We start from the raw sequence: 26,559 nt of genomic DNA, 5'->3' as shown, positions 1-26,559 counted from the left end.
CTCGTAAATCTTCTCACCCCCTGAAGGCTGGTGAAGGCCAGATCTTTAGTTATATTTAAGGTGGGTATTGGATACATATTTGAAAGATCGAGGAAGTGGGAGTTATGAGGAACTGGCACAGAAGAGGCCATTGTGGCTCAGTCAAGATCCTATTGAATGATGGGACAGGTTTGATGGGCTGAATGGTCTACTCTTGCTGCTGTTTTCTCATTTAGAGATACAGCATGGAAACAGGCCCCTCGGCCCACCAAATTCACGGCGACCAGCAATCCCCGTACATGAGTTTTATCCTACACACTAGGGACAATTTACAACTTTACCGAAGCCAATTCACCTACAAACCTGCACGTCTTTGGAGTGTGGGGGGAAACCGGAGCACCCGGAGAAAACCCACGAGGTCACATGGAGAACATACAAACTCCCTACAAATAGCACCCGAGGTCAGGATCGAACCTGGGTCTCTGGCACTGTGAGGCACCACCTTTACCGCTGCGCCACTGTGTTATAGTGCAACATATCTACTGTCTACCTATGCAGTATACGCCAATCCATGCCAGAATCCTCATTCACCTGAGCAAACAGAGGATCTCACCACAACATTGAGAGGAATCTGCAATTCTCTCAACCTACATGCAAGTGGGGGGTTCGAGTCTTGTTTGGGGAATGTTTGCGGTCAAAATTTCCTTTCAACAGAGTTGAAACTTTCCAATAAAAAGGGCTTTATTTATTGACAGAAAAATTCTGCCTATCTGAGGTTGGGGTTGTGAAACGGAGCATTCATTCACAACTCTTACTGCCCATAGTCTTAGAGCTGATTTTTCTGCAGCCAAAGTACACAGAGAGGGTGAACATCTCGGCAATAAATCATGCCTTCGCAGAATTTGTGAGTGCACTTTTTTTTTAACAGGAGACAGATTTTGAGTGTGTTGGAAGGAACTGCAGATGCTGGTTTATACTGAAGATAATAATAATAATAATGGATGGGATTTATATAGCGCCTTTCTAATACTCAAGGCGCTTTACATCGCATTATTCATTCACTCCTCAGTCACACTCGGTGGTGGTAAGCTACTTCTGTAGCCACAGCTGCCCTGGGGCAGACTGACAGAAACATGGCTGTCAATCTGCACCTACGGCCCCACCACCAATCACACACATTCACACACAGGCAAAGGTGGGTGAAGTGTCTTGCCCAAGGACACAACGACAGTATGCACTCCAAGCGGGATTCGAACCAGCTACCTTCCGGTTGCCAGCCGAACACTTAGCCCATTGTGCCATCTGTCGTCCGAAGATAGATACAAAGGAGAATGGGGTTGAGAGTGAAAGACAGATGAGCCATAATTGAATGGCAGTGTAGACTCGATGGGCCGAATGGCCTAATTCTGCTCGTAAAACTTAGGAAACTTGTGAACTCATGAACTTATAACTAAAGTGCTGGAGTAACTCAGCAGGTCAGGCAGCATCTCTGGAGAAAAAGGGTGAGTGACAGTTTCGGTCGGGATCCTTCTTCAGACCAGGACCCTTTGTCACATTTATACTTTGAGTGTGTTGGTTTCAGCTATTGGGACAGCCACTGTGACCATATTGACAGTGAGTGTCCAACACTTGTGAATACGACGGAGATGAAGGACAGGGGGGGTGGCGGGGGGGGGGGGGGGGGGGGGGGGGGGGGGGTGGCTGTGTGTTATGGCTGGGATAACATAGAACCAGAGTGAACGCGGGATCGATGGTCAGTGTGGACTCTGTGGGTCGACAGGCCTGTTCCCATGCTGAATCTCTAAACTAGACTAAGTTAAACTGTATCTCTGAAGTAAAAAGAAAGGTGCAGCTGGTAGAGCTGCTCTAGAGACCTGGGATCGATCCTGACTTCAGGTGGTGTCTGTGTTCGGAGTTTGCACGTTACCCCTGTGACCGTGTGGGTTTCTGCCGAGATCTCTGGTTTCCTCCCACATCCCAAAGACGTGCCGGTTTGTAGGTCAATTGTCCCTCCGGGAAATTGCCCCTAGAGTGTAGGGAGTGGATGAGAAAGTGGAATAATGTAGAACGAGTGTGAACGGATTATTGATGGTCGGCGTGGATTCGGTGGGCCGAAGGGCCTGTTTGAATGCTGTATCTCTAAACTAAAAAGAGCAGGACAATGGCACAGCTGGTGGAGTTGCTACCACACAGCACCAGAGGCCCAGGTTTGATCCTGACTTTGGGAGCTGTCTGTGTGTGGAGTTGGCACGTACAGTATGCTCTTCCCACGAGCTGGAGTGTAGTCCCGATCTTCCAACCTACCTCATGGGCCAGCGGTCCTCCAGGAGCCCATGGACCTTTACATCAGGCCAGACGTTGTATGGTCACCATTCCCCACGTTGCCTTTATGTTCTACTCAATGAGCTGAACTGAGGCACCTCTGTAGTGGGGTGTGAGGTTTTTGTCTTCAGATAATCAGTCAAAACCTCTGGGATAATGGCTCTTATCCATTAGGCAGGAGAATGGGGTTGAGGAAATATAGATTGATCAGCCATGATTAAAGGACGGGGCAGACTTGATGGGCCGAATGGCATTCTTCTGCTCCTTCAATTTACAAACTTATGAATTCTTGTGTACCATGCAATCTGCAGGGCTGGCCAGTCACCGAGGAGAGCCGCCAGTGATCACTGGCATCCCCCAGCAGTTTCCCCATGACAGTACATGTAACATTGTTCAATACCAAACATCGAAAGCATGAACCAACAGATTCAGGAGTCCCAGCTCCCGGGATGCGCCGCAGCGATGGCAGAAGGCTCCCGGGAAACCCCGCAAAGCCGAAGGAAGAGGGAAGTAGATATGAGGCCGTCACGAAGGGCCCCCATATCTGAGAAGGGATGTGGTGCCATTGGAGAGGATCCAGAGATTTACGAGAATGATCCCGGGGATGATTGGGTTGACATACGACATACGACGAGCGTTTGATGGCACTGGGCCGGTGCTCACTGGAGTTTAGAAGGATGAGGGGGAGACCTCATTGAACCCTACTGAAAAATGAAAGGCCTGGATAGAGTGGATGTGGAGAGGATGTTTCCGCTAGTGGGAGAGTCTAGGACCGGAGGCCATAGCCTCAGAATAAAAGGATGTAACCTTAGAAAGGAGATGAGGATAAATTTCTTTATTTTGAAGGTGGTGAAGGTGTGGAATTCATTGCCACAGTCAATGGATATTTTTAAGGTGGAGATTGACAGATTGTTGATTAGCAAGTGTGTCAAGGGTTATGTGGAGAAGGCAGGAGACTGGGGTTGGGAGGGAAAGATAGATTGGCCATGATTAAATGGTGGTGTGGAAATGAGGGGCTGAATAGCCTCATTCTGCTCCTATGTCTTATGAACTTATGAAGGAAGTCCCGGCAGGCCGCCAGAGGCCACATGCAGTGGCAGAGGGATCTGGCGAGCCGCTGCCCGCAGGGGGAAAGCCCAGAAGCCATCGAGCTCGGCCCCCAAAGACCAGATAGCCGTGGAGGAGGAAGCCACTGGTGGCGATGGACACGATTGGTGGAGAGGTAGGAGAGGTATTGGGACATTGCCTCCAGCGCCCACCAGGTTGGCTGCAGGAGGTGCCCCCCCTCCCGGGACACAGAGGCGGTCGGGCCAGACGAGATTTGTCGGTTCGCGGGACGAGGGCGACGGAGGAGGCCATGCAGTGGCCTGGGGCTTTCCTAGATTGGGAAACGCTCCAGTACATCAAGCGCGTGGACCGAACTTTAGACTTTTGTAAGTGGCGCTAAAATATGGTGAACCGTGCATGTGTGGGCTACGCAAGTGCACAGTGTACACGTGACAATAAAGAACCATTGAACAGCGCCTTCCCCGCTGTTATCAGACCACTGAACAATCCTCCCATAAATTAGGGTATAATCCCGATCTTTCAACCTACCTCATTATGGACCTTGCACTTTTTCTTTGTAACTGTAATGCTCTAATGTTGTCACATTACATTTTGCACTCTGGCATTTCTCTGTTTGCAATACCTATTGTACGTGTGTGGTTTGATTGTACTCGTGTAGAGTATGAAGTGATTTAACTGGACAGCACACAAATAAAAGTCTGCTTTATCACTGAATTCTGGTACATGTGACAATAAACACCAGTCCCAATACCAATATACAAGGTGAAACCGTAATGCATAAAGAGGAGGTGTGCTTAGTTACTCCAACACTGGGGGAAATCCTTCTCACTTTCCCACTTAAAGAGGGAAATAAACCTTGTGAAACTTTGGAAACAGAAAGTGCAGATGCTGGAATCTTGATCAAAACGCAGAGTGCTGGAGTAACTCAGCAGGTCAGGCAGCCTCCCTGGAGAACAGTAATAGGTGACGTTTCTGGTTGGATTCCTTCTTCAGTCTTTCGGTGTGAGGGGAGGGAGAACACAAATGACTCTGCACAGACAGCAGCCGAGCTCAGGATTGAAGCCTTGTCTTTGGAGCAGTGAGGTGAAAAGCCACGGCAGGAGGGTACAAAAGCCACAGCAGGAGTACAAATTCTAAGCAGCTCCATGAGTACAAATTCCAAGCAGCAGGGTGATGGGAGGAAACATCTCATTTTGTTTATTGCACATGTTTTTATTGAATGTAATAGGCTGTATTTATTGGAAAAAATGTTTTAGTGAGGTCCATCATAGATTTGTGAACTGTTTATTTATCTTGGGATCCTGACACTCACACTCTCAAGGTGCTATTTACACTGTGACGGTACTACACTAGGGAGATTTAACAGTGGTGACGGCAGGAGTAGATGATACCCAATTGCCAAAGGGAGTATAGTCTGTTCTGTACGGAATGCTAACGGAAGACTCAGTGGGTTGGAATAAGTTGATATTTGCTGCTTCATATTATCTTCTTGCATTAAGATGGACGCACCCCACCAAACGCTAGCAACCTCACTCACGTATCGTACAGTAACCCCAGAAACACTCCCTCTCCCATAGGAGGTACAGAATGAAAATGCACACCTCCAGACTTAGGGACTGTTTCTTCCCAGCTGTTATCAGGCAACTGAAGCATCCTCGAACAGTTCTGACCTCCCATCTACCTCACTGGAGACCCTCAGACTATCTTTAATCGGACTTTATCTTGCACCAAATGTTATTCCCTTTATCCCGTATCTGTGCACTGCAGACGGCTCGATTATACTCATGTATAGACTTTACGTTGACTGGATAGCACGCAACAAAAAGCTTTTCATTAACCTCAGTACACGTGACAATAATAAACTAAGCTAAAGTGGGAGATCCTGCATCAGATACAACAATAAAAGCAGAAAATGCACAGCCTACCCAACAGCTAAGCTTAGAATGGCAGGTGATCACCATTTCAGCCATTGTTGGTCGTTCATTTAGACATTTTACTACATTAAAGATGCTATATAAATGCTGATAGGTCTTGTTGTTGAACTAACCTTCAACCGGGAGCTCATTTGTATTGGGGCAGTGATTTCATCATCAACCAGGGAGTCTTCTAGGATAATTGCTATTGGGTGTGACCATCAGCCACTGGTTTAGATCGCATTGGTATATTGAGTGAAAGGTACAGCATGGAAACGGGCCATTTGACCACCGAGTCCACGCCGACCATCGATCATCCCTTCACACTAGTCGTATGTTAGTCCACTTTCGCAGCCACTCCCTACACACTAGGGACAATTTACAGAGGGCCAATTAACCTACGAACCCGCACGTCTTTGGAATGTGGCAGGAAACCGGAGCACCCAGCGAAAACCCACACAGTCACAGTGAGAATGTGCAAACTCCATACAGACAGCACCTGAGGTCATGATTGAACCTGGGTCTCTGGTGCCGTAAGGCAGCAACTCTACTGCTACACGTCACTGTGCCACCCCATTCTATTAACCCCATTTACCAGTACTTGGTCTACAGCCACCCATGCCTGGTTGGATCAAGTGATCTTAGAGTAAATGCTCTGAGACTCGCTTTCTCCACCACGAGAAATGGGACAGACTCGATGGGTGTTACCTGCTGTGCACCGTCACTGATCCCGAACCAAACTATTTCCTTTATCAGTCCGTGCATTTTCAGTTTTTATTTCATATTCTCACCAATTTCTAAACCTCCTTTTGAAGCAAGCCTCAAGTCCGCTGCTCATTAACCCATTGCTACCTTCCCTCTTGTGTCCGGGCAGACGTGATGCTATTCAACCCCTTGTATCCATTGACTAATGTGTCGTTTGACATGTCTACATCTTCAAACAGTTCGTATATCGCATGCACAGGCACAATATGAAAAGAGAACAGATATACATCTTGTAAAATTATCTTGTAAAAACGTTCCTTTACTGTTAAATATTTCGAAGCAGTAGAAAAAAGGCATCCTAAATGAATATTTTCTTTGTAAAAAATAACACTCAAAAACTGAAACGACATGTGGAGCTAAATCAATTTTAGCGAGTTAGAAACACCCCTGATGATGTGACGATGGCGGCGATAGACTTTTACATTTCATTTCACTGATCTGATGGTGCGGCTTTCCAAATCTTCCAGCTTGGCAGTCATCTGGGCTAGTGTTTGAAGTCAAGGAACATTTAGGGCTCAGCTCTGGAGAACGGTGCAGTGATAAACACAAAACACTGATAGCCATTCATTCCTTCCTGCATCTTACCATAGAGTCACAGAGTCATAGGTTTGTAGAGTCATACAGCAGAGAAACAGGCCCATCGGCCCAACCTGCCCATGCTAACCAAGATGCCCCATATACTCTCTGGAGAAAGGTACAGCAGTAGCTATTGAAAATGTTGGATAAACACAAAATACAGATAGCCGTTCATTCCTCATGTGTCTTACCATAGAGTCATATGGTCGTAGAGTCATACAGCATGGCAACAGGCCCATTGGCCCAACCTGCCCATACTGACCAAGATGTCCATGTACACTCTCCCACCTGCCCACATTTGGCCCACATCCCTTCAAAGCTTTCCTATCCATTTACCTTTTCAAGTGTCCTTTAAAAGTTGTTACAATACCCGCCTCAACTACCTCTTCTGCAAGTTCGTTCTATATACCCAACTGTGGTAAAAGTTGGTAAAAGTTGCCCTTCAGGTACCTAATAAATCTTTCCCCTCTCACCTTAAAGTTATGGCCTATAGTCTTTGATATTTCTACACTAAGAAGGATTTCATTATTTTATTTGTGGGAGGTCCCCAATTTAATTTAATTATTTTGTATGTGTGGCAGCCCATGTTATGGCACCCATTCCCTCTCCTTTAAATCAGCTGCTTTTTGAAGCCCATGTATCAAAAACCAATTCGACCTTTTCTCGATCATGCCTTCTCCGACTGTTTGTCTTACTTGAGTCCTGGGACCTCAATAGGACACAAAATGTCCCACATTCCAATAATGTGGGGGGTGGCACAGTGGTGCAGCGGTAGAGCTGCTGCCTTACAGCGCCAGAGACCTGGGTTCGATCCTGGCCTCGGGTGCTGTCTGTAAAGAGTTTGTATGTTCTCCCTGTGACTGCGTGGGTTTTCTCCGGGTGCTCCAATTTTCTCCCAAATTTCAAAGATGTACATGTTTGTAGGTTAATTGGCTTCTGTAAATTATCCCTAGTGTGTAGAATAGTGCCACGGGCGATTGCTGGTCAGTGTGGACCCGGTGGGACGAAATGCCTGTTTCCGCGCTGTATCTCTAAACATAGAAACATAGAAAATAGGTGCAGGAGTAGGCCATTCGGCCCTTCGAGCCTGCACCGCCATTCAATATGATCATGGCTGATCATCCAACTCAGTATCCTGTACCTGCCTTCTCTCCATACCCCCTGATCCCTTTAGCCACAAGGGCCACATCTAACTCCCTCTTAAATCCAGCCAATGAACTGGCCTCAACTACCTTCTGTGGCAGAGAATTCCACAGATTCACCACTCTCTATGTAAAAAATGATTTTCTCATCTCGGACCTAAAAGACTTCCCTCTTATCCTTAAACTGTGACCCCTTGTTCTGGACTTCCCCAACATCGGGAATAATCTTCCTGCATCTAGCCTGTCCAACCCCTTAAGAATTTTGTAAGTTTCTATAAGATCCCCCCTCAATCTTCAAAGTCTAAAGTCTAAACTGGTAGCCATGTGTTGCTCAATTATGTCTTGTCTATATTAACTTTACTGCATATACCATTTGACCTGATACTCTCATACGCTTGCCTACACCAGTGAAGGATATGTTTTTGAGAGAATCCTTCTAACGCCGACAGTGTGTCTTGCTGGAATGCTACCAGAGCTTCACACGCACATGGGTTTTTAATTGTTTCCTGTCCAGTAACTTCCTCTGAAAGAAATAAAGACATGTATTTATATAGTACTTTAACATTCACACTGCAATTCAATTCCTTTACACTTTTAACATTAGTCACTGTTGTAGTTCGGGAAGGGGACAGTCAATTAAAAAAAGTCTAGAGACACATGGAACAAGGAGATGCTGGAATCTTGTGTAGAACCCAACTCAACGGATCAGGCAGCATCTCTGAAGGACATGGATAGGCGACGTTTGAGCTAACAAAGAATGAGCTAACAAAGGTTAAATCCTAATCTACTTTAGGTTGAATCGTTAGACTATCGACATGCGCCTACACGTATTTAACTCATGCAAGACTTGGAGAGGTCCTGAACTTGGACATATCCTTCAAGAGACCCAGGGATATAGGTACAGAGTTCCCTGGAAGTGGATGCACAGGGAGATGAGGTGGTGAAGAAGCCCAATGCTATGCTTGCTTTCATGGCACACGGCACCTACCCCTGGCCCCTCCACACCGTGACACAATGACAAGCGGACTGAAGCCCAGGCTGTTACCGAGACTGGTGACACTTACCCTCACAGATGTTGAGCTTCAGATTCTCAGCGATGTGATCAATGGCGCTGAAGTCCGAAGCGTAGAAGAAGTGTTGGTCCACAGGCTCCGAGGCGATTTCACGCAGCTCATCCTCCACTGCCTTCCCAATGCCAACTGCATACATGGTGATGCCTGCAACAGTGGAACATACAGGGTCAGAGGGCAGTCCAATGGCATCTATCCATTGTAGGACCATTTGTGTTCATGTGTGCAAGCTTGTGTTACTCCAGCTTGGTGTGTTTTCTTCAATATTACAATACCTGCAGCCTCTTGTGTTTTGCCCAATGTCACACTGCATCTGAACACAAAGGTGGTGGGGGGACAGAGAAGGTTTACGCCAATGATTCCAGGAATTATTGGGTTAACATATGATGAGCGTTTGACGGCCCTGGGTCAGTACTAGCTGGAGTTTAGAAAGATGAGGGGGGGAGTCTCATTGAAATCTACCGAATAGTGAAAGGCCTGAATAGAGTGGATGTGGAGAAGATGTTTCCACTAGTGGGTGAGTCTAAGACCAGAGACCATAGCCTCAGAATAAAAGGATGTACCTTTAGAATGGAGATGAGGAGGAATTTCTTTAGTCAGAGGGTGGCAAATCTGTGGAATTAATTGCCATAGACGGCTGTGAAGGCTGTCAATGGTAAGGTGGAGATAGACAGATTCTTGATTTGTAAGGAGGGTGTAAGGGGTTATGGAGAGAAAGCAGGAAATGGGGCTGTGAGGGAGAGATAGATCAGCCACGATTGAATGGTGGAGTAGGCGATGGGCCGAATGGCATAATTCTGCTCTTACAACTTATGAACTTATGTCACACTGCATCTGAACACAGATGCTAGACTGACTCAGCGGGTCTGGAGAACATGGATAGGCGACGTTTATGATTGGGACCCTTCTCTAATGTTCTCAGCGTTTATGTAGACACAATGAACTGCAGATGCCGCTTTACAAAAAAAAAGACACAAAGTTCTGGAGTAACTCTGCGTCTCAGGCAACATCTCTGGAGGACATGGATAGGTGACGCTTCAGGCCGGGATCCTTCATCAGACTGATTGTAATCGGGGAGAGAGAAATTTGGTGAAGGCCATAGCCTGGTAAGTGATAGGTAGATACAGGGTGAGGAGGGGGTTGGGGCTTGTTTGGCAGATGGGTGGACAAAGGCTAGAAATAAAAAACAGACAAGGGTGACAAAAGAGTGTTGGTGAGGAAGGGGAACAAAAGAGAAGCAAAATACAAAGCTAGAGGGAGGAATATAAGTGAAAGGGAACAGGGGGAAGGGGGCGGTGGGATTGTGGGAGAAATGTGTGCCCAATGGGGTTGTGATGGGTGGCCAGAGGCGACAGAGGAGGAGAAGAAAGAGAAAAGAAGAAAAATGCAGTGGGAGGTTGGGGGGAGGGTGCATAAAATTGTAACATTTAATGTCTACTAGACCAACTGGGAATCATTGTGTCCCTGTCACACGGGAGGCCTGGTCCCCCAACGCACGCCGTTCCCCTTATTCCAGCACTCACCCATAGCCGCCAACTGCGCAGGGGTTTCTCATTTCGCCTTATTCAGCCTCCCCCATTATTAAACTTTAAAAAAATGCATTTGCACTTGCTAGGGCGAGCTGAACTCAGTGTACTTGGATAGCGACAATATTACGAACAGGGCTAAGCACAGGCTAAGCACAGGGAAAAAGCAGTAACTTTTTCCAAGTTTCTGCACATTTGTGAACGTTTTCATAAATAACTCGGGAAATAATGCATCAAATTTTCAGTTGAGGTGAGTTTTGACATCATGGCGTAAATCGCTATAGGAATATGTAAAAATGTACTCAGCGGGTCAGGCAGCACCTCTGGAGAACATGGGTAGGTGACGTTTAGGATTGGGAGCCTTCTCCAAAGATCTCAATGTTTGTGTAGCTGTAAGGAACAGCCGATGCTGGTTTTACTAAAAAAGAAACATAGTGCTGGAGTAACTTGGCGGGTGAAACAAGATCTGTGGAGAACATGGATAGCTGATGGTTTGGCTCTCCAGAGATGCTGCCTGGCCCAGCTGAGCTGCTCCAGCACTTTTCTCAATGCTCGCACCATTGTGTTGGAAGTCACTGAAGCGGAACTGATTAGTATGGGTGTCAGGGGTTCTGAGGAAAAGGCAGGAGAATGGGGTTGAAGGGGAGAGTTAGATCAGCCATGATTGAATGGCGGAGTAGATTTGATGGGCTGAATGGCCTAATTCTGCTCCTATCACTTGTGAACTGCATCTTACCGGCATCTTTGGCTTTCTTGGACCACTCTGAGATGCTGTCCTGAGAGCGGCCGTCGGTGAACACCACGCACACACGCGGGTAGTTGTCCGCCTCGGGTCTGGCCCCACCTGCGGACGTGAAGCTGTTCTGCACCATGTGTTTGAGGGCCAGGCCGGTCATGGTGCCTTTCTCCATGTACTGCACCCCGCTCACCGCCGACTTCAAGGCTGCCGGCGAGCTGTGCGTGCCCAGGGGGAACTCGGTCCGCACACTGCTGGAGTACTGCACCAGGCCCACCCGCGTGCCCTGGCTGGACACGTCCAGCGCGTCCACAATGTTGTTGACAAACTTCTTCACCAGCTCAAAGTTCTCCGGGCGCACGCTCTTGGAGCCGTCAATGACGAAGACCAGGTCAATGTTGGCACGGCTGCACTCTGTGTGGATAAACATCGGTGTTAGGTTGCGGCAAAGAGGTTTGGGAAGGATATAGAGAGGGAGGGGGCGAGGGGGATGAACGGGATGAGGATGCAATAAAACCATGGAGACATACAGCACGAAGACAGGCCCTTCAGCCCAACCTGCCCATGCCAACCATCAGCTAGTCCCACATGGCTGCATTTAGCCCAGATCCCTCTAGACTTTTGCCATCCACACTTGGGATGGGAAGCCACAGGTGGAAAGATGTAGAGAGGGGTTTGGTAGAGAGGGGTAAGGGTGGTGGTAGATGGGAAGGCATTGTGGTGAGGATTGGGAATGGGATTGGGAAGAGGTGGTGGAGGAATGGGAAGAAAGGGTGTGGGGATTGGGAAAGAGATGGGAAGAGAGTTGTGGTGGGATGGAACTGGGGTGTGTGTGGGGATTGGAAAAGGGTGGTGGAGGAATTGGAAAGGAGTGTGGGGGGGGAGGTGCAAAGAGATGGGGGAAGAGTTGTGGTGGAATAGGAAGAGGTGGAGGTGGGCTTGGAAAGAGTCGAGCATCGGGCAATAAGGGATGGAGAGGGATCGTGGAGAGATAGTGTTGGGGAGCAGGAAGGGATGGGGGTGTGGTTTTGGTAAAGTGGTGGGGAGAGGATGTGTTAAGAGATGGAGAAGGTTCATGGAGAGATAGTGTTGAGGAATGTGAAGGGTTGGGGTTTAGAGAAGGGTCGGGGAGGGCAGTAGATGGATGACGCTGTGTAAAAGGGGTCTGAGCAAGAGATGGCGCCGGTGTGATACCCACTGTTGCAGCTCTTGCCGTCCTGGTTGAGTTGCCTCCCCGGTGGACAGATGCAGAAGTACGATCCTGGGGTGCTGACACACTCAAATTCACAGCCATGCTCCATCGTGTTACACAAGTTGACAGCTACACAGGTGGGAATCAAACAATATTATAGAATGGGTCTAAGAATCTCTGCAATCTGATCGGCTAAAAGCCGCTGCTGTTCCGTGTCATTATTTTTACCGGATGCATGATTTGGAAAATAGCAGATTTTAATTATTATTTTACTTCCCCCCCCCCTCCCCCCATTCTATAAAACAGATGATGCAAAGTCTATTTCGTGCTTCGGTAGGAATTATGTGCAACGGTAACTTTGGAATGGTCTAAAACACACTCGGCTGCGTTTCGTGGGTTTAAACCATTCGAAAGTTACCGTGTGCACACAATTCCTACCGACGCACTCAGACCTGTGCATCATTTGTATACTGACACAACAACGCTGTCTCTGGACCCGAGGCATCACGTGTCTGAGTACGTTGGATAGACATAGTTTAGTTTAGTTTAGTTTAATTTAGTTTAGTTTAGCTGAGGTACAGTGGGAAGCTTTTTTGTTGTTTGCTATCCAGTCTGCGGAAAGACAACCCATGATTACAATCAAGTTATCCACAGTGCACAGATGCAGGATAAGGGGAATAGCGTTTAGTGCAGGATAAAGCGCAGTAAAGTCTGATCGATGATAGTCTGAGGGTCTCCAATGAGGTAGATAGTAGCTCAGGGCTGCTCCTATCTAGTTGTTGGTAGGATGGTTAATTTGCATGATAACAGCTGGGAAGAAACTGTCTCCGAATCTGGAGGTGTGTGCTTCACACTTCTATACTTTTTGAAGGCTCCACTACCACCTCTGGCAGTACGTTCCAGGTACCCACCACCTGTGTAAAATAACTCACCCGCATATCGCCTTTAAACTTTCCCCCTCTCATCTTAAAGCCATGTCTTCTAGCCTTTGATATTTCCACCCTGTGAGAAAGGTTCTGACTGTCTCTCTTATCTATGCTTCTCATAACTTTATATACTAATGCCAGGTCTCTCCTCAGCCTCTAACCGACCAGAGAAAACCTTCCAAGTTTTTCCAACCACTCCGAGCTAACACCCTCTACTCCAGGCAACTTTCAGGTGAACCTCTTCTGCACCCGCTCCAAAGCCTCCACATCCTTCCTGTATGGGGCAACCGTGCATTCCCTTCTCCCTCGCAGATTTGTCCAAACCTCTTTTGAAACTCTCTAGGGTGGCACAGATGGTACAGGTTCTGCCAGGAACCCAGGTTTGATCCTGACCTCGGGTACTGTCTTTGTGTGGAGTTTTCACGTTCTTACTGTGAACGCATGTGTTTGCCTCCGGGTAATCCGGGTTCCTCCCACATCCCAAAGACGTGTGGGTTTGTAGATTAATTGGCCCTCTGTAAATTGCCCCTAACGTGTAGGGAGTGGATGAGAAAATGGGATTACATAGAACTTGTGTGAACGGGTGATTGAAGGTAGGCGTGGACTCGGGGGGCCGATAGACCTGTTTCCTGCAGCATCTCTAAACTAAGGTGGTGCAGCAGTAGAGTTGCTGCCTTACAACGCCAGAGACCCGGGTTCAATCCTGACTACGGGTGCTGTCTGTATGGAGTTTGTACGTTCTCCCCGTGACCTGCGTGGGTTTCCTTCGGGTGCTCCGGTTTCCTCCCACATTCCAAAGACGTACAGGTTTGTAAGCTAATTGGCTTGGTAAAATTGTAAATTGTCCCTAGTGTGTAGGATAGTGTCAGTGTACAGGGATCAGTGGTCAACGCAGACTCGGCGGGCCGAAGGGCTTATTTCCGTGCTGGATCTCTAAACTAAACTAAAATGCGGTAAGGTTCAAATTCCTACCATTTTCCAACTAAGTAAAAATAAAAATGACCAGATCAGCACCGTGCTATTTGCTGCCTGGTATTTTATCACCCCACATGCAGCATTTCCACAGTATTTTATTGCTTGCGTCAATAATGGTCGCATTTCCATTTTTGCCAAAGATGAACCATGGTCATATTGTTCCTTTGAAATGGTTCCAGTTCCATTTGACTCAATGGTCAGATGACCTGGACTTAAGCAATTTGGTAGAAGAAGAACCATCATCACAGGCAAACTTTTATTTGTACACAGAGTGCTTGCATTATAGAAGGTTCTGCTAGATAGGAAGATTTATTCGAGCTACATCAGGGGATTTGATAAATAATTGATGTGTCAATAAATGCTTCTGCAGCATTGTCTTGCCTGTGAATAAGTGCGCATGGAAGAGGGGCAAGATCAGGACATCAGGCCCCCCTGGTGACTGCGGTTACAATCAATAAGAGCTTGGGGTCATACAGTTTGGAATCTAGCCATTTGGCCCACTGATTCCATGCTAACCCATTTGCCCCAGTCTCACACCAACCCCATTTTATTATTCCCCAGGTTCTTCAGATTTTATCATTCGCTTACACTATTCTTTTTATCCTGTATCTGAATATTGTGGACGGCTCGATTGTAATGCTGTATGATCTTTTTGCTGGCTGGATAGCACTCACCAAAAAAGCTTTTCACTGCAACTTGGTATACATGACAATAAATGAAACTAAACTGAACTAAACTATTTACAGTGGCCAAGTTTAATTCAAAGATACAGCATGGAAACAGGCCCTATAGCCCACTCAGTCCACGCTGACCATCGATCACCCGCTCACACTAGTTCTGTGTAGGTTAATTGGCTTTGGTAAAATTGTAAGTTGTCCCTAGCGTGTGGGATCATGCTAGTGTATGGGGATTGCTGGTCGGCGTGGACTTGGTGGGGCGAAGGGCCTGTTTCTGCACTATATCTCTAAAGTCTAATAACAAACTTAAAGCTAAACCTGCCGTGGAAATACTGCCCAGTTCACACTTGCTGTACCTTTGCAGGTTTTGCCATCACTCTGTAGTTCAAACCCGTCCTGACATGTGCAGTAGTATCCATTGAGAACGTTGACACACTCGTGCTGGCAACTGTGGTTCCCAAATGAACAGTAACTCACCACTGCAGAGAGGAAACACAAAGTACAGGAGAGAAGACGTATGGAAGAAAGAATTGAATTGAATTGAATACATTTTATGAGGTAAATATGTATACATACAGGAATTTGCCTTGGTGCTTTGCTCGCAAGTAATAACACGATATACAGTAGACAATTAAAAATACGGAATAGTATGTGGTCATCCTGTTTATCAGTCAGGGCATGGAGTAGTGAATCAGGAGGACCTGATGCATCTTAGTCTGAAGAAGGGTCTCGACATGAAATGTCACCTATTCCTTTTCTCCAGAGAGGCCGCCTAACCTGCTGAGTTACTCCAGCATTTTGTGTCTATCCTTGATGTAAACCAGCATCTGCAATTCCCCTTCCTACACATCTTGATAGGTCTTTGGTTAGGCCGCATTTGGAGAATTTCGTGCTGTTTAGTTTAGATTAGAGATACAGCATGGAAACAGGCCCCTCGGCCCACCGAGTCTGTGCCGACCAACAATGACCCGTACCCGAGCACTATCCTACACACTAGGGACAATTACAATCTTTACCGAGGCCAATTAACCTACAAACCTGCACGTCTTTGGAACGTAGGAGGAAACTGGAGCACCCAGAGAAAACCCATGTGTTTACGGGGAGAACGTACAAACTTTGCACAGGATCAAATCTGGGTCTCCGGCGCTGTAAGGTTTCAATTCTACTGCTGTGCCACTGTGCTTCCCAATTACAGGAATTATCCTTCTGGCTGCCCCTTTACAGGAAGGATGTGCAGGATTTGGAGAGGGTGCAGAGGAGGCTTATCAGAATGATATGAAGTTCTGGAGTAACTCAGTGGGTCAGTCAGCATCCCTGGAGAACGACGCGTGTGATGTTTCGGGTCAGAACCCAGAGTGCAGAATATAGTTCTCTGCTTTACCACAATGATGCTGGTTTTAGGGGCATTAGCTGTCAGATGGGGCTGGACAGACTTGGATTGGTTTCTCTGCAATGTCGGAGGTTGAGAGGTGTCCTAATCGAAGTATATAAAACAATGCGAGGCATAGACTGGGGAGACTGTCGGAACCTTTTTATTAGGATGGAAATTTCATACTCGAGGCATACCGTTAAGATGGGAGAGGCAAAATTTAAAGGGGAGATATGGGGCTAGTTTGTTTACACAGAGGGTGGTGGGTGCCTGAAACACGCTGCCAGGGTTGGTGGTAGTGGTGGGGGGTGGGGGGGGGGGCCGTGGGGTGTGGGGCTGTGGGGTCCGATGGTTCGCTATAACTAAGTAAAGAATTATCATTGTATAAGTAGTAGAAACGAACAACTGCAGATGTAGTTAAAACATAAAAGGACACAACGTAATGGTATAGATCAGCGGGTCAGGCAGCATCCGTAGAGAACATGGATAGGTGACGTTTCTGGTCCAGACCCTTCTACAGACAATCAGTCTGGAACTGGGCCTGGATTCCAGGTGAGTTGAGGGCCCCAGCCTGCTGGTTGCCGGGGGAGAGGCGAGGATCGGTGGAGTCAACGGTCATTGCCGGAGTACGGGTAAGGGTCGGTGGTGGTGGCGGCAGTCGCGGCCTGGAAGCGGCCGAGGAAGCTGTGTGGGCCGGCGGAGGCCTCGGCAGCGAAGGTCGGTACGTAGAAGCGAGGGTTTACTGTACTCACTGCTGCAGGACTTCTTGTCCCGGTTGAGGGTGTATCCCGGTCGACAGCGGCACTGGTAGGAACCAGGGGAGCTCACACAGATCTGCTCACAGCCATGGTTTCCAAGGTCACAGAGGTTGAGGACTGGAGAGAAAGACCATGACTTCATAAGTTCATAAGTTCTAGGAGCAGAATTAGGCTATTTCACCATTCAATCATGGCTGATCTATCTTTCCCTCTCAACCCCATTCACCTGCTTTCTCCCCATAACCCCCAACACCCTAATGCCCCTGTCCCACTGAGGAAACCTGAACGGAAACCTCTGGAGACTTTGCGCCCCACCCAAGGTTTCCATGTGGTTCCCGGAGGTTCCCGGAGGTTCTCGGAGGTTTTTGTCATTCTCCCTAATGGTCGAAAGTGGTTTCCGATTCTTCTATGTTCCGGCGATTATTTCAAAAAATTCAAAACCGGTCGCGACTAAAAATAGGTTGCCGTTTTAAAAATTGGTCATCTTTTAGTCGAAGCCGGTTGCGATGCTAGTTGAAGGTGGTTGCTGGAGGTTGCAGTTGGTTGCCGGAGGTTGCAGGTAGTGGAAGGTAAGAACATCAGAAGTTCGCAGTGCACAAATACAGGGTAAAGGGAATATTGTTTAGTGTGAGATAAAGCCCAGCAAATTATGTTAAAAGATAGTTCAAAAGGTCTCCAATTATGTCAATGGTAGGACAGGACTGTTCTCTAGTTGGTGATAAGATAGTTCGGTTGCCCGATAACAGCTGGGAAGAAATTGCAGTGGCTGCCTCGCCAACAGTCTGTCTGTCCTTTCTTCCTTTTGTTATTTTTAGTATGTGGTAAAAAGTATGTTTTAATGTTCCTTGGTTTGTTTTATGTGGGGGGTGGGGAAGCTTTATTTCAATCTTTTACCTCGACAGAGATGCGATTTTCTTCAGTATCGTTTCTCCGTCCCCACTCCGGCCTAACATCGTGGAGTTGGCGGCCTTTCCTGGAGAACGACCCAGCGCTCCAAGCCACCAGAGTCTGCGGGACTTAAACATCACGGAGCTTGCGATCCCTTTGCCGCGGATCGAAGCTCCAACCGCGCGGCCTGTGGACTTTAACATTGTGAAGCCCACGGTCTCTGGTAAGAAGAGGCCGATACGGGAGCTCCATGCCGCGGGAGTTTCGATCACCCCAATGGGGGCTCCGATCATCGGCTGCAGGGGCTTTGATCGCACCGGCTGTGGATGGTTTATCTGCCCCGACCACGGGAGAACAAATAGGAAGAAGGTTGAACTTTATTGCCTTCCATCACAGTGAGGAATGTGGAATCCACTGTGGTGGATGTTTATGTTAACTTTCATGTGGTTGTGTGTCTTGTTGCTTTTCACTTAATATGGCTGAATGGTACCTCAAATGTCACTGTACCTTAATTGGTACATGTGACAATAAACTGACCTTGAAACCTTGCATCCTGATAAAATGCTTTCAGCTGCGCTATATGTAGAATTGTTGTTGGTGAGAGTTGATGGGGACATGCAAAACTTCCCACGCCTTCTAAGGAAGGAGAAGCGTTGGTGCATTCTTGCACATTCTCCTTCTCTCTCACTCCTCTCTCTCTCTCTCGTACATTCTCCATGTCTCTCACTCCCTCTCTCATTTGTGTTCTCTTTTCACCCTCTGCCTTGTTCTTGCGAAGAAAGAGGTCAGTGGACCAAGAGTGGTTCGCATGGCAAAAGAACTTTGCTCTCAGTCTTATTGGTCCTTTGTCTTTCTATATGCTTTAAGGGCCTGTCCCACCAGCATGCGATAGCATGCGTCTAGCGCGACCAAACGTGGTCGCTTGAGGCGTACGGCCTCGCAGGGCCGGTCACACTTCGATCGACGGAGGTGTATGGAGTTGTGCGGGGCTGGTCCCAACATCACGCGTGGCTCCAAAAATCTTGCACTGTCCGAAAATACCACGCGCCAACGGCTTTCGGCCCGCAAACGCATTGAGGTCGTACACAGCGTCTTGACGGCGTACGCCTAGTGCGTGGCGTAGCGCGATGACGTCACTGCCCGACGCCGTGCGACGTCCAAATTCAGTCGACCCGCCTCCTGCCCAGCTGATTGGTGAGTATAATGCCGGGACCAGCCCCGCACAACTCCATACGCCTCCGCGGTTCGAATTGGGACTGGCCCCGCGCGGCTGTACGCCTCAAGCGACTACGTTTGGTCGCGCTAGATGCATGCAATTGCATGCTGGTGGGACAGGCCCTTTAGTCTTTGCCTTTCTCAAAGGTTATGGGGAGAAGGAAGGAGAATGGGGTTGAGAGAGAAAGATAGACCAGCCATGTTTGAATGGCGGAGGAGACATGATGGGCCGAATGGTTTAATGCTGGGAATTGTGGCTGGGAACTGAGTGACGGTGGAGGTACTCACGAGAGCAGGTCTTCATGTCACGGTTGAGGGTGTATCCAGATCGACAGCGACAGTGAAAGGAGCCGGGGGTACTGACACAAATGTGTTCACATCCGTGCTCTCCCAGCTCACAGAGGTTAGTGGCTGCAAGGGGGGAAGGTACAGAAGAGTTAACACATGGGCAAGAACACAGGTGACAATAACATCTACCCCATGGGCCAAATATTGCTTCAATGTCATAGACTACGTAATATAACTTTTAGTTTCGGACTACCTTTGATCGGACTTTAATGTGTTTCTCTTGCACTAAATGTTATTCATGCCATTCCCTTTATCATGTAGCTGTACACTGTGGATGGGCACAATTGTAATCATATATATTCTTTGTGCTGACTGGTTAGCGAGCAACAAAAGCTTTTCACGGTACACATGACAATAAATTAAACTCAAACTCAAACAGGTCCTTCGGCCCGCCAAGTCAGTGCCGACCAGCGATCACCCATTCACATTAATTCTATGTTATCCCGCTCTCGCCACACCAGGGGCAATTTACAAAGGGCCAAATAACCTACAGACCTGCGCACCATTGAAATGTGGGAGGAAGCTGGAGCACCTGGAGAAAACCCACGCAGTCACAGGGAGAACCTACAAACTCCACACTGACGGCACCCATAGTCGGGATTGAACCTGGGTCTCTGGCACTGAGAGGCAGCAGCGCTTCCACTATGCAACTGTGCCCACTAGGTATTATTGAACCTTGTGGTCAGGGTTTCAGATTCCACATCAATATGATGATGATACTTTATTTCCATGCTTTATTCATTTCCAATATAAACCTACGCTTGCCAATATAAACCAATCTATAGGGCCGTGAGGACAGTGGATGGGATCTATGGATAAAGAAGGCAATGTTCAACTCAAGATGACACCATTATAGAATAAGAAATAGAGGTCGACCATCCTCCACCATTATGAAGCTGGTAGACACAAAAAAAGACACAAAGTGCTGGAGAAGGTCAGGCAGCATCTCAGGACACCATGAATGGGTGATGTTTTGGGTCGGGACCCTTCTTCAGACTGTTTGTGGATGGATGGAGAAAGCTGGATGAGAGGAAGTGCAGGACAAAGCCTGGCAAGCGATAGGTGGATACCTATCCATGCTGCACAGAGATGATGCCCGACTGGCAAGTATTGCAACAGCATTTGGACAGGTGCATGGATAGGAAAGGTTTAGAGGGACCAAATGCGTAGGAAAGAACTGCAGATGCTGGTTTAAATCGGAGGTAGACACAAAATGCTGGATTAACTCAGTGGGACAGATGGCATCTTTGGAGAGAAGGAATGGGTGACCCGAAACGTTACCCATTCCCTCTCTCCAGAGATATTGCATGTTCCACTGAGTTACTCCAGCATTTTGTGTCTACCTGAGTTTCGAGAGACATGGGCCACACGCGGACAGGTGGGGCTAGTGTAGATGAGGCATCTTAGTCGGTGTGGATAAAGGGCCTGTTTGACAAGGAAGAAACCCACACGGTCACAAGGAGAACGTGCAAACTCCACACACAGACAGCAGCCAAGGTCAGGAACAAATGAGAGAATGGTTAAATGTGGCGACAGGATGGAGTACGTACGGCTGCAGGTCTTCTTGTCCTGGTTCAGTCTGAAACCAGAGCGGCAGCTGCATCGGTAGGACCCCGGGGAGCTGTTGCAGATCTGTTCACAGTCGTGATCACCATGGGAGCACAGGTCAATGGCTGCAGACACAAACACAAACACGTCAGAACAACACAGACAACTCCCGCCTTACGGATTTTCCAGAAATGCACCCTTAAAGAATTTAGGATTTAGAGACACCATGCAGAGACAGGCCATTCGGCCCACCGAGTCCACCCTGACCACACTATCCTACACACCAGGGACATTTTTTTACAATCTTATCAAAGCCTGCATGTCTACGGTGGTTGGGGAAAGATCTAACGGGGCTATTAGGGGCAATTCTTTTCACACAGAGGGTGGTGGGTGTATGGAACCAGCTGCTGGAAGAGTATCGGGGTGGATTCTACCAGTCACCCACGTGGGATAATTTACAGATGGCCAATTAATCTACAAACCCTCACGTTTCTGGAGTGTGGGAGGAAACCGGAGCACCCGGAGAAAACCCACGCTCACAGGCAGAATATACAAATTGGTTCCGCACAGCGGAATCCTTGGTCAGGATCGAACCCGGGTCTCTGGCACTGTAAGACAGCAGCTCTACCAGCTGCGCCATTGTGCCGCCCCCTCTGAAATACATTATAAGCCTCTGCCCACAAAGGTGAGATATGTAATACTCCACCACACTGTGTGTAAGAAAATAATTGCACTTCATTAGCACGTGACAATAAACTACCATTGATATTCAATCCTCTCTCCAGTTTTTATTTCAAATGTCATCACATGCCCCCTCTAGTGGGGGAATGAGGTACCGCCAAGAGTCAAGTCAAAAGTGTTTAATTGTCAAAATCGGCTTATATCAGTCTGAAGAAGGGTCCCGACTGTCCATTCCCTCCAGAGATGGGACACAAAGTTCTGGAGTAACACAACAGGTTAGGCTGCATCCCTGGAGAACATGGCTAGGTGACATTTCGGGTTAGGACCCTCTTCACTGCCCCTCCAGTGATGCTGCCCGAGCCGCTGAGTTAATCCGGCACTTTTGTGTTTTATTTTGTAAAGCAGCGCCTGCGGTTCCTTGTGACTAATTTATAACTACTGAAGGTGTGTACATGAAGCAGCCCCCACACCTACCTGTGCAGGTCTTCTTGTCTTCGTTCAACACATAACCCTCTCGGCAGGCACAGTGGAAGGAGCCTGTGCTGGAGACACAGACATGCTGGCAACCGTGTCTGCCGTCAGCACACAGGTCTTGAGCTGGAAAGTTAGACACAAACATCAATACTGGGTGCACTGTGGCCCTGGGATTAGATCAAGGTAAGCAAACGAGGCATTCACTACAGCCGGGTGTATGATATAGACCGTAGACCATAGAACGTAGGGCAGAGGGCAGAGGGCAGAGGGCAGAGGGCACAGGGCACAGGGCACAGGGTACAGGACATGGAACATATAAGCAGAATATTTTACAAGACATTGAACTTTTTATCATGTTATGATGATCATGTCTAAAGAAATGTCTCGACCCCCTCCAAGTGTCAAGAGAGAGTTAAGAATGTTTAAATGTCACATGTGGTGACAACGAAATGACTAAATTCTTACTTACAGCATATAACAGCCCAGTAAACACAGTACTCATAGATAATGCATAATAAATTAATAACTCTATTAATTCTACTTCTAGTGCCAAAAAGCTTCATGTCTAAATGACAGAGTTAAGACACCAGGCTAATATTAACATTGCAATGCTATTATAATACTAATGTCAGTCAGTCGCCTTATGCCTATCACATAAACACTAGCAGAGTGCCAGTCATGAGTATTATAGATATGTGATTTATCTCTTAAATATATCACATGCTGGTTAATAAATAACTGTTAAAGGCAAAAACAGCTTTATTGGAAGTTATTGCAAGGCAAAACTGAGTGGAATGGAAGGCAGATAACAGACCAATACCCACCACACAATTTGTCCTGGAACGTTTTGGCAAACTGTTCGATCAGGTCAAAGGTCTCGACCAGGAAGACGTGCTCTTCCAGGGGCAAGGAGGCCATAGCTCTGAGGGAGCTCATCTCTGCCCTCTGCACCCCAACGGCGTAGATCTCGATACCCGCCTCTCGAGCCCGAGCTGCCACCTCAGTGACCCTGTCCTGGGGTCTCCCGTCCGTGACAATGATGGCCACTCTGGGAATCTTCATGGACAGGGGACGGACACCTTCCCGCTCGCTGAAGGCCACATTCATGGCGTACTGGATGGCCAGGCCAGTCATCGTCCCTTGGGCTAGAGGGATCACCTCCTTGATGCTCTTGACCATGTCAGCTTTCTTCTGGAACGTCTTGAAGGAGAAGACATTCTGGACTTGGCTGGAGTATTGGACCAAACTCACCCGGCTAGCGTCTGGTCCCACCGTCAAGAAGTTGACCATGTCAATGACAAAATTCCTCATCAACTCAAACTCGAAGGGACGGACACTCCGGGAGCTATCGATGACGAACAGAAGATCAATGGGACCGGTGGTGCACCTTCTGTCTGCAAAGAGAGACGGGACATGTTGCAGTTCAATACCATATTCGGCAAATTGGGCAGCTTACAACCCAGGGGTTCACAGAAGGGTCTCGACCCGAAAAGTCACCTATGATACTGCCTGACCCTCTGAGTTACTCCAGCTTTTTGTGTCTATCTTCGATATGAATATTGATTTCTCTAACTTGAAGTAACCCTTGCATCCCCTCTCTCTCTGTCCCTCCCCCACACTTGTCGCCATACTAGTTTCACTGTCGTCTTGCCGCATTTCACCGTTTGTATCACTTGTTATTACCTTTCACACAACCAACAATGGACCACCTTTCCTTGCTTATCATTGTTCGTTTTGATCTGTCATTTTGCATATCGTTCATTCATTTGTTCTATGTACCTTTTCATATCTCTCAGTTCCCTCTCCCCTGTCCTCAGTCTGTCCTCAGTCTGAAGAAGGATCTTGACCAGAAACATCACCTATTCCTTTTCTCCAGAGATGCTGCCTGATCCGCTGAGTTACTCCAGCATTTCGTGTCTGACCACAACATTTTGTGTCGGACCTACACCTCAAGATTCTTAGGACATCAATGTTCCTCAGAGTCCAGCCATTTCCCTTACACTATTCACTTGCACCTGACCTCCCAAAAATGCACCAGCGTACACCTTAAACTCCATCTGCCATTCCTCTGCCCAAATTTCCAATGGATTCATGAAAATGTGGGAATTAGGAGCTGGAAAGTGTGGGAATTAGGATCAGCATCTGTAGTTCCTTCCTATACAAAGTATCCACCAAGTGGGCACCCCCGACAATCATGTAAACATTCACAGCCCAGTGCAGTGCCTCGATGGTGGAATGGGCCACTGGAGGCCCTGCTGCAGCCTGGGGCTCGGGTGGACCAGGCAACGCTCCAAGAGGCCGAGCGCGTGGACCGGACACGGCCTGCAACAGTGGAGCAACGGCGGAGGATACCAACGGCTATACTTGTCCAGGCCGACACTGGGGACCTCATTGAAATTTACCAAATAGTGAAAGGTCTGGACAGAGTGAATGTGGAGAAGATATTTCCACTTGTGGGAGAGTCTAGGACCAGATGCCAGAGCCTCAGAATAAAAGGACATACCTTTAGAAAGGAGATGAGAAGGAATTTATTTGGCCAGCGTGTGGTGAGTCTGTGGAATTCATTGCCAAAGACGGCGGTGGAGGCCAAATCAATGAATATTTTTAAGGTGGAGATTGACGGATTCTTGATTAGTAAGGGTGATACGGTCAGGTCAAGAACCCTGCACTCACAACAACTGGGACTTGAAAATGGCACCAAATCTGGAGACTTTGTATACTGTCTTAGTGTACTACTGCTATACACTTGTACTGTATCTGAGATGCTTATCTAAATGCTTGTGTGTAGAGACACTTGTACTGAACTGTATACAAAAGTGGATTTCACTGTACATTCGTACACGTGACAAATAAAGTTCCATTGAACCATTTCTATGTATGTGTGGCGACATCAAAATACAATGCCGTTACTCACCTAGGCTACTCTGAAAGCACCTCCCATACCTGTGTCCTCCCAGCAAGAACACAATAGGAGCAGGAGAGACACGAAATGCTGGAGTAACTCAGCGGGTCAGGAAGCATCTCTGGAGAAAAGCGAGGGTGATGTTTCAGGTTGGGGACCCTTCTTCACATGGACCCATTCTTCACATCACCTATCCTTTTTCTCAAGAGATGCTGCCTAATCTGCGGAGTTACTCCTTGCACTTTGTGTCTTTTTTTTTGTAAACCATCATCGGCAGTCGCTTGTGTTGACCATAAACCATTGTTCTTCAAGGTTTGTTATCTAACTCCAAGCTCCATCTTACCTGCGAGCATTTTGTCCCTTATCTTCATCTGTTTTATTCTGGCGGACTGAACGCCCTCCATTAGTAGGACTTCTGTTATGAGGAATAAAGCGGTTGCCAGAGCAAACTTCATGGTTCACGGTGAGGAGTGGGATTGACTGAGAGATAGAAACCTGGGCAGAGAAGAAGATAAAACATTTATCAACACAAAAGAACAGCATTGAATCCGTCTATTACTGGATGTCCTTGTCTGGAAATATGGTACACCCTTGCAAAAACGGACCTCTATGTAACGGATTTTGGTTATAGCGGACCGTGGCTTCCGTTGCACTGCCCCCCACCCCCTACCCACTTCCGCCAGTTACCTGACGAGCTGGCGCCACGTGGTGGGAGCTTAGGGCTGCTGGAACGGAGCAAACGAGCAGCGTGAGGGTGGCGTGAGTGCTGGGCCCCTCCCTGGCGCACCACGTGTGTGTGCCGGGGGCTCTGAGACTCCCCACCTGTAACATCCAAGACCGCAAGAAATTGCAGAGAGATATGGATATAGCCCAGACCATCAGGCAAACCAACTTCCTTTCCATTGACTTAATCTACACTTCATGCTGCATCTGCAAGGCCACCAGCATAATCATGGACGAGTCTCACCCCGGACACTCTCCCATCAGGCAGGAGGTTACAGAAATGTGAAGACGCACACCTCCAGATTCAGTTCCAGTTTCTTCCCAGCTGTTATCAGGCAACTGAACCATCCTATCATCAACTAGGCAGTGGTCCCAATCTCCCATCAACTTTGTTGGAGGCCTTCGGACTATCTTTAATCGGACTTTACTGGACTTGTTTTCCTGCACTAAACATTATTCCCTTTATTTGGTATCGGTCTACTGTGGGCGGCTAGATTGTAATCATGTGTAGTCTTGTCACTGGCTGGATAGCACGCAACAAAAAAGCTTTTCACTGTATTTCGGTAGACATGATAATAATAAACTAAACTAAACTAAAGTGTAGATGGTACACAAAAATGCTGGAGAAACTCAGCGGGTGCAGCAGCATCTATGGAGCGAGGGAAATAGGCAACGTTTCGGGCCGAAACCCTTAGGGTTTCGGCCCGAAACATTGCCTATTTCCCTCGCTCCATGGATGCTGCTGCACCCGCTGAGTTTCTCCAGCGTTTTTGTGTACCTTCGATT

The 26,559-nt window shown here is 47.7% G+C and overlaps 1 protein-coding gene across 3 annotated transcripts in view; it reads right to left on the bottom strand.

The window, feature by feature from the left end:
• Positions 1-6,280: 6,280 nt before the first annotated feature.
• The window catches only part of matn4 (matrilin 4), a 37,741-nt gene continuing 17,462 nt past the window's right edge, over positions 6,281-26,559 (bottom strand). The window contains exons 2-13 of one of the 3 annotated variants that reach the window (XM_033041750.1): positions 25,394-25,545; positions 22,973-23,542; positions 22,149-22,271; positions 20,996-21,118; positions 19,386-19,508; positions 16,989-17,111; positions 15,224-15,346; positions 12,296-12,418; positions 11,098-11,511; positions 8,830-8,982; positions 8,184-8,288; positions 6,281-6,534 (exon numbers count right to left, since the gene is read on the bottom strand). In XM_033041750.1, the coding sequence (XP_032897641.1) occupies positions 6,473-6,534; positions 8,184-8,288; positions 8,830-8,982; positions 11,098-11,511; positions 12,296-12,418; positions 15,224-15,346; positions 16,989-17,111; positions 19,386-19,508; positions 20,996-21,118; positions 22,149-22,271; positions 22,973-23,542; positions 25,394-25,505 (2,154 nt within the window). In that variant the 5' untranslated portion in view covers positions 25,506-25,545 and the 3' untranslated portion in view covers positions 6,281-6,472. The remainder of the gene's footprint in view (positions 6,535-8,183; positions 8,289-8,829; positions 8,983-11,097; positions 11,512-12,295; positions 12,419-15,223; positions 15,347-16,988; positions 17,112-19,385; positions 19,509-20,995; positions 21,119-22,148; positions 22,272-22,972; positions 23,543-25,393; positions 25,546-26,559) is intronic. The other 2 variants (XM_033041752.1, XM_033041751.1) reach the window with 2 other exon arrangements.

This window comes from Amblyraja radiata, chromosome 23 (assembly GCF_010909765.2).
Source record: "Amblyraja radiata isolate CabotCenter1 chromosome 23, sAmbRad1.1.pri, whole genome shotgun sequence".
NCBI lineage: Eukaryota > Metazoa > Chordata > Chondrichthyes > Rajiformes > Rajidae > Amblyraja > Amblyraja radiata.
This window is presented reverse-complemented; position numbering and strand designations above follow the sequence as displayed.